At 35.9% G+C, this 14,321-nt stretch overlaps 2 protein-coding genes across 3 annotated transcripts; one reads left to right on the top strand and one right to left on the bottom strand.

The window, feature by feature from the left end:
- The first annotated feature begins 2,404 nt into the window (after positions 1 to 2,404).
- Positions 2,405 to 6,905, top strand: LOC107951415 (QWRF motif-containing protein 2). Of its 2 annotated transcripts, none has more exons than XM_016886466.2 (6): positions 2,405 to 3,885; positions 5,158 to 5,277; positions 5,791 to 5,907; positions 6,023 to 6,112; positions 6,410 to 6,517; positions 6,599 to 6,905. In XM_016886466.2, the coding sequence occupies exons 1-6, from the start codon at positions 2,758 to 2,760 to the stop codon at positions 6,683 to 6,685; spliced, it is 1,650 nt and encodes a 549-aa protein (XP_016741955.1). In that variant the 5' UTR covers positions 2,405 to 2,757; the 3' UTR covers positions 6,686 to 6,905. The 2 variants fall into 2 exon arrangements, with proteins under 2 accessions (XP_016741955.1, XP_016741954.1); XM_016886465.2 differs by having other exon boundaries at positions 2,464 to 3,885; positions 6,596 to 6,905.
- A 1,165-nt stretch (positions 6,906 to 8,070) lies between these two features.
- On the bottom strand, positions 8,071 to 9,017 carry LOC107952268 (zinc finger protein ZAT10). Its single transcript, XM_016887535.2, has one exon. It carries the CDS (start codon positions 8,942 to 8,944, stop codon positions 8,225 to 8,227), a length of 720 nt encoding a protein of 239 aa, XP_016743024.2. The 5' UTR covers positions 8,945 to 9,017; the 3' UTR covers positions 8,071 to 8,224.
- Positions 9,018 to 14,321: the final 5,304 nt, after the last annotated feature.

Raw genomic sequence — 14,321 nt, 5'->3', positions numbered from 1 at the left:
GACTAAGCTCATTAGTTTGATGGTAGAGCAAATCTTCTCCCACCCTTCCTGTACCCAAACTAGAAGGGCTTGAACTCTTGTGGTCCATTTCTATCCTAGCCTCATCTCTTTGTTCTCGACTGCTATCTTTCGCAACTAGGGTTCCCAAAACTTGGAACTGAGAACTACTAGTCCCCTCTTCTGAACCCTCACCACCATTCTTCCTGCCTACCTTCATTACGCATTGGCCTCGTCTCTCGACTAACATTTATAGGTCATATTAGCTTGAATTTTATGATATTTCTTCTGTATGTAGGTTCATAGATTGCCTTTGTTCGCCCTCTTTCCACGATACTTTCATCCAATCCCTTCTGTTTCGTTGCTTGTTGAGGATAGATTTCTTTTATGTGTCCATAGTGACTGCATGAAAAACAAACTGTAGGTAAATATTCATACTCTATTCTTTGAACCACGTAATTTACCATGACCTGAGAAATTAAGGCTTTGTCCAAGTTAACATACACTGCCATTTTCGCAAATCATCCCCTAACCCCCGTTATTTGTATTAAAACCCAGTTTTTCTACTTTCCCAATAAGCCCTCTTATTTCCCTCAGGATTTGCCACTTGTACATGTGCCTTGGCAACTCGGGAATCCAAATCCATGCCATGATCGTGCTTGGATATGGTTGTACCAGGTCAAATACCACAGTCCATGGTTGTACTGTTAAATATTGCCCATACACGATCCAGAGGCCTTGGCATAAAACTTTCTCAAAATCTTCCGAGTTCTTGAATTTGGCTAGGAAGTATCCGTTCTCCACATCCATTAAGTGAAACGGTTGAGAGGGTTTCCAAAGCAAATAGACTTTGTTATAAAGCGTTGAATACTCGATGCTTCTTCCAAAGAGTTTGATTACTACTGTGTATGTCACATCTTTGATTAAAATTTGATTTACTTGATCAGAAAATTTAATAGAGGGGATGCCATTGACCAATGAACATTCAATATCATTTTCCGATATCTCAAAATCTCCTACTCCATCTGCCCGATTCCCACCAACCTGTCTCTCCATGATAGGACCTTTTCAAAAATCAGTGTTATGTCCATCACAATATCTAGGTTTTCCTCTGTTTCCTTTATACAAACTTTCTTTAACCACCGACTCATTATTTCATCGTCATCTCTCCCTTTGCGCTCCGTGGAGTCCATAATTTTGTAGTACACAATATATTTGAGCAAATGGTAGTCCAAGCGTGGAATTATAAAAAAGATAAAAATTTATAAAACAATCATTAAAATTTATAATAATTACTAGAAGCTAATTAAAACCATAAAGTTTTTATAATTTTTTTTAAAAAATATTAAAAATGGTTAAAAATTAGAAATTTAATTTAGAATTTTTTTAAAAATTAATTAAAAGCTATATTTAAAAATATAAATATTTTATAAAAATTATTTTTCTCATTTTTATAAAAATATAGCAACTTACCATTAATTAAAAAAAGCCATTGATTATTAAGAAGGCATAACATTTTAGAAGAACTTTCAAGTATGCATAAGAAAAAAAAAGAATTCCAATGTTTGATATACTTAAAAATAAATTATATTAGTTAAATAATTTAGTAAAAATGAGAAAAATAATTTTAAAAACATTTAATAAATAATTTATATGGTTTTTAATTAATTTCTAACAATTTTAATAAATTAATTTTTTTCTAAATTTTATAAACTTTTATGGTTTTTAATTAATATCTAATAATTATCATAAATTTTAATGATTTTTATAAATTTTTATTTTGTTATGAATATCTTATTAAGTGGATGCCCATCATGATCAATATAAAGTTTTAATATACTTAGTTAGTAGAATTATAAATAGAGACTCTGACGAAGTATTGTAATCATCCATTTGATCAATAAAGTATATTTTTTTTATTCCTTTTATATTTTCTTTGTTCTTTGTTCTCTCCATCTCTCTTATTTTATAATACGTTATCATAATACAATCACTCCAAATGTTGCTCAAGTTGTTGACAATAGCTATTGTAATTGCAATTTCAGCCTTCAATTAAAGCCTATGCACTATGAGTAATCATTAGAGCTTTTAATCACTTAAATCTTCCACGCATGTTTGTAATAGTAATTATAAAATAAAAAATTAAGAAAAATATTTAAAATTCTATTTTACTAGATTTATTACATTCCCTACTAACCCCCTGATTTCATCCCTACTTCTTACCACATCATCCATAATTCTTATCAAATAAAAATAAATACATATCTTTTTTCCAAAACTGATATATTTACTTTGGTAGGAACCATAAATAAATAATATGGTAAAAGAATTTATAAAGTTATTTCTCGTGAAGAAACAAGAAATGTGGCAGCCACGTGTAAGTAGTTTAGTAACAGACCTACAGAGGTTGCCTCTCCTCCACGCGACTCATCCATCCCCATAAAACCCCGCCACTGCAATGGATTCCCTTCACTTTAAATTCCATACTACAAACAAAATGTATACTACATAGGCCACTCCTAGCATTACCACCCTTATGCTCTCTAATCTAATCTAATCTAATCTTTTCCCACATCCTTCTCACTCTCTCCTCTATGAAAATTCTGAGTTTTTATGTTTAAAGAATAAAATCTGTTAAATCCCAACAGTTTTTTTCAATATAAAATTGGAGGTGTTTATGATTAGATACGTTTAGGTGTTGGGAAGAGAGTGAGATTAAAGGATCAGACTGTGGAATTGAATTTTGTGAGTGCCCCCCCAATGGTTGCTGCTACCCTAAACCCCAAACACCTGGGAGGAACTGGGCTACTGCCTCCCTTGTTGCCCTCCGACCCCCACAATTCCATCCCTCCGCCCCCTCAAAATTCCCGAAAATGTTTGTCCACCTCCTCATCCCACTCAAATTCTTCCACAAAACACACGACTTCATCGGCTATTAAGAGGTCTCAACCGGTGGAGAGGAGACATGCGGTGACCCCGCCGTCTAATAAACCTATGCGTTTGAAAACTGACAACGCTAACAATAACACTGCTGACAAGGTTAGCAAAGCTACACCAGCTCCATCACCATGCCCCACAAAGAAAGAAACCACCAAGAGGCGCAAACCGACGCTGGAAACGAGAAGAACAGAGCAAACCGAAATTTCAAAGACGGAGCGGTGGCCGGCGAGGTTAAGGCTACCCAACTCGGTGGCTAGTAGAAGCATGGCTTGCACCGATGAGAGGAAGAGATTAAACGGTTCTGTTAATGGCAATGTACTTGGGCCACTGCAAGATTTCATGGCTGATAATAGAGATATAAGAGCCGTTACTCCTGTTGAATCTAAGGCTCAACGTGGTCTCGCTGCTTCTGATACTGAAAGTGTTTCTTCTGGTAGTACGTCAGGTTCTTCACAAAGTTCCTCCGCTAACGTAGACGTTAAGCGTGGGCCTCCAGGAATAATGGTCTCCGCTCGGTCCTGGCAACAGACTGCTAATCGGGTATGCCGGTCCCATCCTGGCTCGCCGGTTCCTAAGAAAAATACAGCGCGCACTAAGCTAATTGTACCAGACAAGTTCGGAGCTGATACTCCTTTTTCGTCTCCAAACGGTGTATTGAATAGCAGAGGACAGTTACCGCCAATTCATGGGCCAGTTCGGCCTGCGTCACCGAGTAAGCTTGGGTCATCTTCAACGAGGGGAATGAGTCCTAGACTGAGGAATGGTTTGGATGATAATTTGGTAACTAGGCTGTCGATTTTGAGCTTTGTTGGTGATGGTTTTAAGATTGGGGAGAACAAAGTTTCGGATGCTAATTTGTTGAGGCTACTTCATAACCGGTGGTTGCAGTGGCGTTTTGTTAATGCTAGAGCAGATGCTACTCTGTCTTCCCAAAGGTCTAACGCAGAGGTACGACTCTAAGAAGTGACTTTGAATTTATCTCGTTGTGTTTGTATGCTGTTTGTATGCTTCATCAAGTTTGCATGCTTTACTATTATAATATTCATAGGAATTCGCTTTTACTATAATTTTGGCAGTACAGCTCGCAGCATTAAACGTTGCATACGAACACCATTTTGAGGATTTTGGCTAAGTTTTACTTTTAGAAAGTTAATTTTTTTAGAATGTTGCCTGGCTGCACGCAGTTTGTTTTGTCTTACCATCTGGAATTTCAGGGTTTTGTTAATTAAAAAAAGAGAGCTCAAGAACAGTCCAGACAAACAATTGAATTATGTCTGATAAAAACAGAGAGTGGTGTTCTTGGTAGAGCTGAAATTCTTTAGGCCACTTCTGCTTGATCGAACTTGGCACCCTGCCGTTTTTGGTTATAATTGCTTTTATGGTGTAGAAGTTATGTAGTATGAAAGCAGCCTGTGAGAGTTGTTTTGTGGCTTAAAATGAGTTTAATCATGTTAGGGAGAGAGGCTGCAGTATTGGTGAAATTAGAAATTTTCCATAAGAGTGTAAAGGGATATTTTTAGTACAATCTATGATAAGTGACGACGGATAGAATTGGATCAAAGAGATTGCATGCCTGATTTTCACAGGTTTTTCCTTCAGACCAAATCCAGAGGCCATGTGAGACACTGAGATCAGTAGGTTTTGATTTTGAAATAATATTGGAAATCAAGAATGCTAAATGTTCTAGAGGAGCATGCTGGTTCATCAGTTGCTGATTTTCTTGCACTAAGGAACCAGTCAAAGAGGGCATCCATTATGCTAGAAACAACTTGATCAAATTAGAGGCAAGCAGAGGTTGCAGATTGCATGTGTCTTGAAATAGCTATGATTGATTACTGATTGACATCTCAGGAATGAGAAACAAGTGAAATAAAAGTTGCATTGATTTTTTTTCATATTTTAGCTTTCGATACAATTAATTCATCTTAATCTTTTTTGCTTTGCTTTGTTTAAGATGCTTCAGTTTTTTTTTAACTGTCCTCTTGTTTCTCAGAATACTAACAATTTTTATTGTCAATTATCTTCATTATAGTTAGTTAAAATATGACAATGAGTCCTTTTGTTATCATTTCTGATAACAAAAAAGCCCTCTATAATGCATGGGCAGCTACCTCAAATAAAATTTTCCATCTCTTGTTTCTCAGATTAGTTACAGTTATTGTTTTTTATTATCTTCATTAAAATATGAGGAAGAATCCTTTTATCGTGTTCATATAACAGAAAAGCCTCCATAATGCATGGACAACTACCTCAAAACTGCGAGAATCTGTTAGAGCCAAAAGAACCGAGTTACAGTTGCTGAGGCAAACTTTGAAGCTGATTTCCATCCTCAAGGGGCACGTAAGAACCATCTCTCCCTTGTTATTTCCATCATGTTAAAAGTCAGGGCAATGAAACTGCACACTTGCTTGCTAAACAATTCTCTCTTTACTGAGGATGTCATTTGGATGGAAGAATACCCACCTTTTATCCACAATTCTGTAACAGGGATGCTATTTACTCTTAATCTAATGAAGTTCAGTTTACTATGAAACAAAAAAAGAAAAAGAACCATCTTTCCCCTGCGGATGTGTTTCTTGTTGACTTTATTTTTTCTTCATTTCTTTTACTTATTCTCATCATTTTGTTGATCTCAATTATTGCTAGTTTATCGTTGTCTGCCTCTTTGGCTGTGTCCCCCCCCCCCCCAAAAAAAAAGTTGTGCTTGAAGCTGCTCATCTGAAGAAACCTGGAATTCATATTCTTGTCTTTTATAACCATCGTTTCTTTCAAATATCTGATTTAAATATGTTTCAGTTTATGAAATCTATGCTTTTTCATCTAATGACTAATTATTGTCGTTGATGAGTGTAGATGATATTTTTGGATGAATGGGCTATCCTGGACCATGATTATTGCAGTTCTTTGTCTGGGGCTACTGAAGCTTTGATGGCTAGCATGGTCCGCCTTCCAGTAGTTTGTGGGGCAAGGGTAAGTTTCTTCTTCTGCGTGTTGACAATTTCCTTTAAGGTTTGGCATTTTAACTGCCAAATTAATTTATTTGGGTCTTAAAAGAAACATCTTGCTTGTCTTTTTATTTGTACAGGTTGATGTCCCAAAATTGCAGGATGCGATTTGTTCAGCAGTTGATTTATTGCAGGCAACAACACTCTCTATACACTCATTGGTGTCAAAGGTAATGCTTTTTCATCCCTCTTTCTCCCCTCACCCTCTCCTCATTCTTTTACATGCAAACTTTCAAAAAAAATTAAGTCCCTTAAAAAATATTGTAATTATAAATTAATACAAGATAAAATTATATTTTTACCCTTCAAAAATTTATAAATCAATTCCGGTCCCGGTAAAAGAATTTATGGATTCGCCCTTGACAACGGATCTTCCCATCGAAGTGGTTTTAATCCTCCATGAAATGCAGATTTTAATGATTTTGATCGGTTCCTTTATGCTTGCATCTTTTTTCCTTGGATGATAGGTAGCAAAAGTAAATTGTTTGGCATCTGAACTTGGAAATTTAAGTTCAAATGAGGTCTTATTACTTTATCAATGCAAAGAACTTTTGTCAGCAGTTGCAAGCATGCAGGTAAAATTCTTTATCTGTTTTCATAGGAAATCGGCAGATATAAAATATTGTGTTAAAACTTGAGGGTTGTATAATTAGCAGGTGAAGGAATGTAGCCTTAGAACGCACATTTCACAACAAAACCGTTTACCTTCCACCTTTGACAACACAATTGGAAGGCTCTTCTGATTTCAGTTACGTCCTCTATCACCAACCTGACAATCGATTGCCATTCCAATTCCTGGGGATTGCGGTTACAATGCTAATATATGACTGAATTATACATGAAAAGTTAGGTGAAGGTAGGTTAGATACCTTTCTTTTTAGTTTTGTATAGGACAGAGGAAAGTGTGTAAATATGTATAAATGTTACCAGTCAGTGATGATTTGTAATATATAAGCTTTCCCACTCGTATGCTTTCATACAAGAAATGATGGGTTTATTAGTGCTTCTTCGGCCTAATCGTAATAATAAAAAAGAGCTGCGTGGTCACATAACAATGAAGTTCGTGTAGCTCAGCCGGTACAGTGGGTTCGAACCCTGTGTTGGGCGTTGTTTTTAAGTGAGTGAGCCCATCGCCAAACCATTTGGAGTCAAAGTTTGACTTCAGCTATTGTATAAAAGTTATTACCTTGAATTGGGCCGCCAAAGTAGAACGCCGGCGTTCCGCTCCCAAAGTCAAATACAGTTAAATTCAAAGAGAAGCTTCTTACCACTCTATTTACTATCATCTTAATTACATAATACTAATAAAGATTTTTAATAAAACAACTATTATGATTTTAAGATGAATAGGTTATTATAAACAAACCAATGTGACCTCACCCAAATAGTCGTCCTTTTAAAAGCTAGTAGTTATGCCAACCAACTAAATAGATGTATTAGCTTATGGTACGCAACATTTAAACGTGGGTGGTATCACATCTATATTATTGATAAGATAGCTTTTATTTTTATAAGTACACTTTACACAAATGATAAATATATATTAAACACAAATATTTAAAAAAAAAAACCTCAAAAATCGTGGTTGATGATGTGGTCATCACTGGTTTGCTACTGTTTGTCTTTGTTTATTTGATTGGAATTAACGTACAACTCGTGGATAAAAGTCAATTTAGGTTTTGAAATTGGGGAGTGATTTTAGTTGGGTTAAGTTTCGGATCTGGTTATTTATTTATTTATTTAAATTTTTTAAGTTATTTATTTGTGTTGTTTTAAATTCACTTTATTCGGATTTGAGGCTTAAATTTTGAGTTCGAATCATTTATATTTCTAATTACTTGGAATTTGACAAATGTCAATGGTTTTGTAGTAGCGGAGAAGTCTCCAACACAGTATATATGGAGTTCAAGGGTATGTTTGTAGTTGGAGGAAGAAGGTTCCTTGAAAGCTAACAATGGGGTTGGTTTGCTTTCTTCAAAATCGTACAAAACAAGCTGAACCTTGTAAATAAAAACATGCATGTATAACGTTGAAGATTCCCCCCATGCATTGTTACAGTATATTCTAGCTACCAACCATGAAAGCGTGTTTCTAACAACAGTGATAAATTAAATAATGGAGATGTTAATTAAAAAAGAATCAATTGAATTGAATTAATTTTTAAGTATAGCAAATGAGAGGCCCGAGAATTCTTCAAATGCTATCTACACGGAAATAAAATATTCAATAGAAGAAAATGAATCTAAAATAATATAATTCCTACAAAAGAATTCAGTATTTGTTTAGTTGACTTCAACTTTAGGTGGCATCCATATCACGAGACGTGGCTTTTTAGCAGGATGTGGGCTTTCCACTTCTTCATCGCCGCCGGAAACAAACAATTTTGACGGTGAGAGTTCAGGAAAAGCCGGAAGGTTGAGGTCTAAGCCCCGCTGGCTGGTGGAACTAGTGGACGCTGATCTTTCAGGTGTCGTAACGCCTCTAGCAGTCCCAGCACAGCCTTCATAGTGCAAACGCTTGTGACCCCCCAAGGCCTGTCCGGAAGGGAAGCTTTTATGACAGATGGAACACTGGTGGGACCTGCCGCTTGGGTTGGAGGTGGAAGTGGAAGAGGTGGTTGTTGAGGTTGATTGGTCATCGTTAATACCAGATGAAAGCTTACGGTGGCTGGCTTTGTGGCCACCCAAAGCCTGGTAAGAGTTGAAGGCCTTGTTGCAAACTTTGCACTTGAATCTAAGTTGTTGATCCGTTGGAGTGGGAGAGCGGTGGCGGTGAGGAAGGGTGGAGGCGGAGGAGTCAGTAGCGCCGCGAGCGAGCATGAGAAGGCAGAGAGCAAGGTATTCTTCCTCGGTGGGGACGTGGTCCTCGGAACGCGGCCGCTTAGAACGCTTACCCTTAGTAAAAGAGTCGAGGCAATGGAAATTGGTGCAAGTATGAGAATGAAAGTGAAAGGGGGGCGTGGCAGTGGCAGGTGTTGGAGAGTTGAGAGCTTCTAAAGCCATCTAATTCAGAGAGATTTGGTGTATTGAGTGGGAAGAGAAATTAATTGGGGAATTGTGAGATGAGGAGTGACTGGGGGAGAAGAGGTGGTTTTATAAGGGGGGGGGGGGAGGGAAGGAAGCTGCAAGACAAGTGGTGAGAAGGTGAGTGGAGTTGAGTGGGGACTTGAGTGAGTCAAAGAAAGGCGATTGAATCTAAGAATAGTAGTAAGAAAGGAACAAGGAACGTAGAGTGTGGGTCCAGTCCGGAGGTGTGTGAAATGAATGAATTTAGATACTCGGCTTTCCAAGTCAACTAGTAAATTCCCCAAAAGGGGTTGAGAACGCAGGACCTACTGTCACTACATCCCTTTCTGTGCAGTGATAGAAAGCCGTCGAGTATGTTCATGGTCGGTAATGATTAATTCTTCTGTTACTTCAACTACCATATTCGATTGGAAACAACGTATCTTTCACTCCCACTAAACAAAAGAACTGTCAGTAATAGTAATAAATGAAAGCGGTGGCAATCCCTACGTCGACACAACAGCTTTCAAAACTATTCTCATGAATAATTTGGTTGCTTTTACTAAAACTGAAGTAATGGGAGATTAAAATAATCAAATATTGAATTAAACCAACTTGGAATAGAATAACCTCTTAAGTCATCTCTTTGCTTTAATTAAAGGAGTCATTCAGCAATCCAATCTTTTATTACCTCAACTCGTCGCATACTTTAAATTCCAGTACCGCCATGCAAAATCGGGTTAAGAATTAAAAAGAAAAACTAATATTATAAATAATAAAATAAATTATTTGAAATTGATTAATAATCACACATCAAATATTCATATTATTAAAATAAAAAATAGATTAAATTGTGAGTTAAATCAAACATAAATACGTTAATATAATTAAAATGTAAATATTATTTAAGAGTAAAACTTTTGTATTATTAATAAAATTAATATTTTATTGATGTAAATAGCATGGTTTAAATCCATTCACATGCAAATTTTTAATTAAGATTTTTCAAATAGAAAGATTAAATACTCCCGAATAATATAATTTATTTTAACTACGGAATGATATTTTTTAATTTTCTTAACCAAGTTGATGCCCAGTTGATTTTTTGCTTTTTTGTGAGGCATCCATGGAACAAGCTTTTTGGTGGGGGAGAATGTTCTCAATGAGTTTTGTGTTTGTTTGGGTCACAAGGTTAACTTTGCTAAAACCCAAGTGTTTTTTTCATCTAATGCGGATAGGTGTGTGGCAAAGGGCATTGCGCATCGTCTGGGCTTTCATTTAACGATGAACTTGGGCACATATTTGAGGCTTCTATTTTTTCACCAATGGGTTATGGTTCCTACATTTTTTTTGTGGAGAAAGTAAATAAGAATCTTAATATTTGGAACGTGTCACTGCTATCTATGGCTGGACAAGTTACGTTAGCTAAGTCGGTGCGTTTAGCTATCCCTGGGTATTTTATGTTGGTTATTTTTCTCCCGATTAACATTTGCAAGACAATTGAGAAGTTGGCCTGAAGCTTTACTTGGGGTGCACAAACAAGGAAACAAAAGCCAACTTTAGTAGGTTGGGGAGAGGGTGTCAACCATCTGAGTGTGGAGGGTTGGGTGTTCGGCTATTACAAGAACAAAATCATAGCTTTTTGATGAAGTTGGGTTTTAAGCTTCTCACTAGTATGGATACTTACTAGGTGCGTATTTTGCGGTGCAAATAAAAATTCAAGCAGGGATGTAACAACTCGTTTTTAATCAAATCAGAATAGTGGTTTTGGGACCATGTCCAAGGTTGAAATAATTATTTTATTATTATTTTAATGTTTACAACATGATAATATGATTGTGTGAAAATTTAGTTAAGAAATTTTATTGTTTGAGTGCTTAATTTCATAAAAAGGACTAAATTGTGTAAAGTGTAAAACTTGAGTTCTATTAGCTAAAGGTACTAAATGGCTATGAAATTAAATAGTGGAGGTCCTTATGTTGTAATTAGACCATTTTAATGTTAGTGGACATTTATGTACATGGTTGAGGTGATTTTAATGGTTTAAAACAAAACAATTTTTTTATTCTTTTACCATCTTCTCCAACCGATTATACAAGGGAAAGAAAGCCATTTTCTTAGCTTCAATATTCGGCCAAGACAATTTTTCTAATTAGGTAAGATTTTTGTCCCATCTTTAATGATTTCTATGTTTTTGAGATCGTTGCAACCTAATCTATCTAGCCCAAGGACTATTTTACAAAATTTTTAAAGGTTTAGGGTTTTTAAATTGATGAATCTATGTGTATTTTGATGTTTTATGATAGAAAATGTATGTTTGTTGTTAGATAAACAACATTTGTAAAGTGATTTTTGATAAAATTGTCATTTAGGGATTTAATTGAGAAATGTTGAAATTTTGTGGTTAAATTATGAAATAAATGAAAATATGGGTTGCTAGGGTAGTTGAAATTTGGCTAGCATGGGTGTAGGTTGAATTGCATAAATTTGTATTTTTATGAGATAATGACTAAATTGTAAAAATGTTGAAATACTAGGGGCAAAAGTGTAATGTTGCCTTAATGTGTATTTTGGACTAAATTGAATAGAATTATAATTAAATAAGTTAATTTTTATTACATTTAGATCAAGAAAAGCAAAATTCGGATTTAGATCGGGGGAAAAACAAGATTTTGGACTAGTCGATCCAATCCGTTGTTTTAATGATCGAGGTAAGTTTGTATGTTAATAAGCATTTGTATAATTGTGTTTTAAATTCTTTATTATTGAATTATTTGTGAATAGGACCTTAAGGATATAATCGATGAAGATTCGAAAATTAAGAAATCCCGGTTGAACCTTAGGAATAGATTAGGATACGAATGACATGTCATTAGGGGTTATGTGATTTGGGTGTTGGTCTGTACGTCCTACCGATGGCTGAGTTATCCGGCATGTGTTGCGGATACTCATCAGCTTGTGTGAGCAGCACTGCGTAGTTTCGTCAAGACAGTCAGCTTATGTGAGCAGACTCGTTGATTGCTCGAGAGTGAACATTATATATGATATGAGATTAAGATAGCTTCGGCTATATATATATGGCACTTAGGGTGTGAGTTTCTCGGGTATTCAATATTATTCCAAATGGTTCAATGGGTATATCGAAGGTATGAAATGGTGAGAAATAGACACGTATCAGTACAGGTATGTACAGAAACTACATAAGCATCGAATCTATGGAAGTTGTGAGTTTATGGTTAATTATGTGGTTGAATATATGTTAATATTGTGGTTAAATGTTTTATACTATGTTATGTTCATATTTTGGATGGTAATTGAACGGTGAGCTTTGTTTATTATTTCATACGAGCTTACTAAGCTTTATAGCTTACTTTGTTTATTTTACCATGTCTTATAGTGAAATCAAAGCTAGCTCAGATTTGGGAATTGTCGGAGACCTTATCACACTATCAAGCTATCACTTTGGTACTTTTGAATCTATGTTTTTGGTTATATGGCATGTATAGGAGCTTTGGTCATTTTGGTATATATGTTAGTAATGAATTTAGCCATTTGGATTGGCTTGTAAATGTTTAATGTTTGGTTTTGTATATAGCCATGAGAGTTGGCTTATTTTAGTTGATTTGGTTATGTTTATATATGCAAATGGCCTTTGTCTTATGTTGATAATTGCCATGCAAATAATTGTGGTAAATGGTTGATAATTGAGAATTGGTATGCTTATGAGTTCAGGTAAAATGATGCATAATTGGAAGTTTCCACATTGATGATTTGTGAAAGTGTGGTTTGGTATAAAATTGAATGGCATTTTGTAGTATTGGTGTACCTTGTATTGTTGGTATTGATATGGCATGAATTAAGCTTATTTGAGATTGGATGAATGCCTATTTATGTCAAGTTTGGTGCTATTTGGTTTGGTTTGGTGTATGTAAATTTGGGTGGCAAGATGGCTTGGTAAATAGCCTATTTTTGTCCACACAGATAGAGACACGAGCGTGTGTCTCAGCCGTGTGTGACACACGGTCAGGTTACACGGTAGTGTGTCCCTTGGTGTTAAATTAGAAATCAAGTCAATATGCTCCACACGGCCCAGCACACGGGCGTGTGACTTGGCTTTGTGGCATAAGTCAGTATACCCTACAGGTTTGGCTTGGCTTAGCACACGGCCTGGCACACGGGAGTGTGAGGCCATTTCGAAGGGCACACGGGCCGGTTACATGGGCGTATGGTTGGCCGTGTGACCCAAGTTAGAGAGTTACACAGGTCGGACACGGCCATGTGATCCCATTTCGAATGTCCACACAGCTTATGACACGGGTGTCTTTGGCCGTGTAAGACACACGGCCAATTCACACGATCGTGTGTCCCCTGTATTTTGTAAAATTTTATAAGTTTTCCAGAAATTTCATAAGTTATCCGTTTAGTCCCGAACCACCCCCGAATGCATGTTTAGAGCCTCGTAGGCTCGTATTAAGGACAATGTGAATGATTTAGCATGATGTTTATTTGAAATTTGAGAATGTATGTGAAATGTATGTTTAATTGTATAATAAGTTCGGTAATCCTCCGTAACCCTATTCCAGCGTTGAATACTAGTGAGGGGTGTTACAATGGATTCTTGCTAAGTATTTATAAGCTCGTCTTTTGTTTGAAAATCGTTAGCATGTTTTTGGAAGCAAATAAAGAACGGTATATGTCGAACTGCAGGTGATGGTAGGTCGGTACAATTTTGGTTTGATACATGGATTGCAAAACTTGGTCATTTTGTCCAAAACTATTGCAACTTAGTGATTGTGAATAATAAGGTTATTGTAACAGCTAGATTTTGGGATTAGTCGGAACAATGGTTTCAAGACCACAAATTCGAGGTTGAGAAATTATTTTTATTATTATTTCAGTGTCATTGCATGACTAATTGAGTACATAAAAATTTTAGTGAACTAATTTTAGCGTTTATGAGATTAATTGTGAAAAATGACTAAATCGCATAAAGGGAAAAAGTTTTGTTTTACTAGCCAAAGCTGTTAAATTGCTAAGGAACCTTAATTGGGGGTCTTTAAAGGGTAAATAGACCCTTTTTAGGAGAGTGGCTGGCCATAGGGGACAAGAAAGGGCAAAGGTCAAATGTTAGGTGTGTTTGGTGACTTAATTGAATAAAATAAAAATAAAAGAAAGAGAAAAAGATATCATCTTCTTCTCATTTTCTTTTCCACCGAAAATACCAACAAATTAAGGGTTTTAGAAGCTTGAAATTTGTAGCCATTCTGCATCTTAGAAAGTAAGTGATTTAGATAGTCTTATTTGATAATTTTTGTGTTTTTGGAACCCCTAAAGTTTAATCTAGCTATTGAGACTATTTTGCAAAATAGTTGAG

Source organism: Gossypium hirsutum, chromosome A02, assembly GCF_007990345.1.
Source record: "Gossypium hirsutum isolate 1008001.06 chromosome A02, Gossypium_hirsutum_v2.1, whole genome shotgun sequence".
NCBI lineage: Eukaryota > Viridiplantae > Streptophyta > Magnoliopsida > Malvales > Malvaceae > Gossypium > Gossypium hirsutum.
This window is presented reverse-complemented; position numbering and strand designations above follow the sequence as displayed.

Bases quoted from the DNA above. Each gene is read 5' to 3' on its own strand.
- LOC107951415 (XM_016886465.2), top strand. From the start codon at position 2,758: ATGGTTGCTGCTACCCTAAACCCCAAACACCTGGGAGGAACTGGGCTA. The intron at 3,886-5,157 runs GTACGACTCTAA...TTCATATAACAG, and splicing joins CCCAAAGGTCTAACGCAGAG to AAAAGCCTCCATAATGCATG. The intron at 5,908-6,022 runs GTAAGTTTCTTC...TTATTTGTACAG, and splicing joins CAGTAGTTTGTGGGGCAAGG to GTTGATGTCCCAAAATTGCA.
- LOC107952268 (XM_016887535.2), bottom strand. From the start codon at position 8,944: ATGGCTTTAGAAGCTCTCAACTCTCCAACACCTGCCACTGCCACGCCC.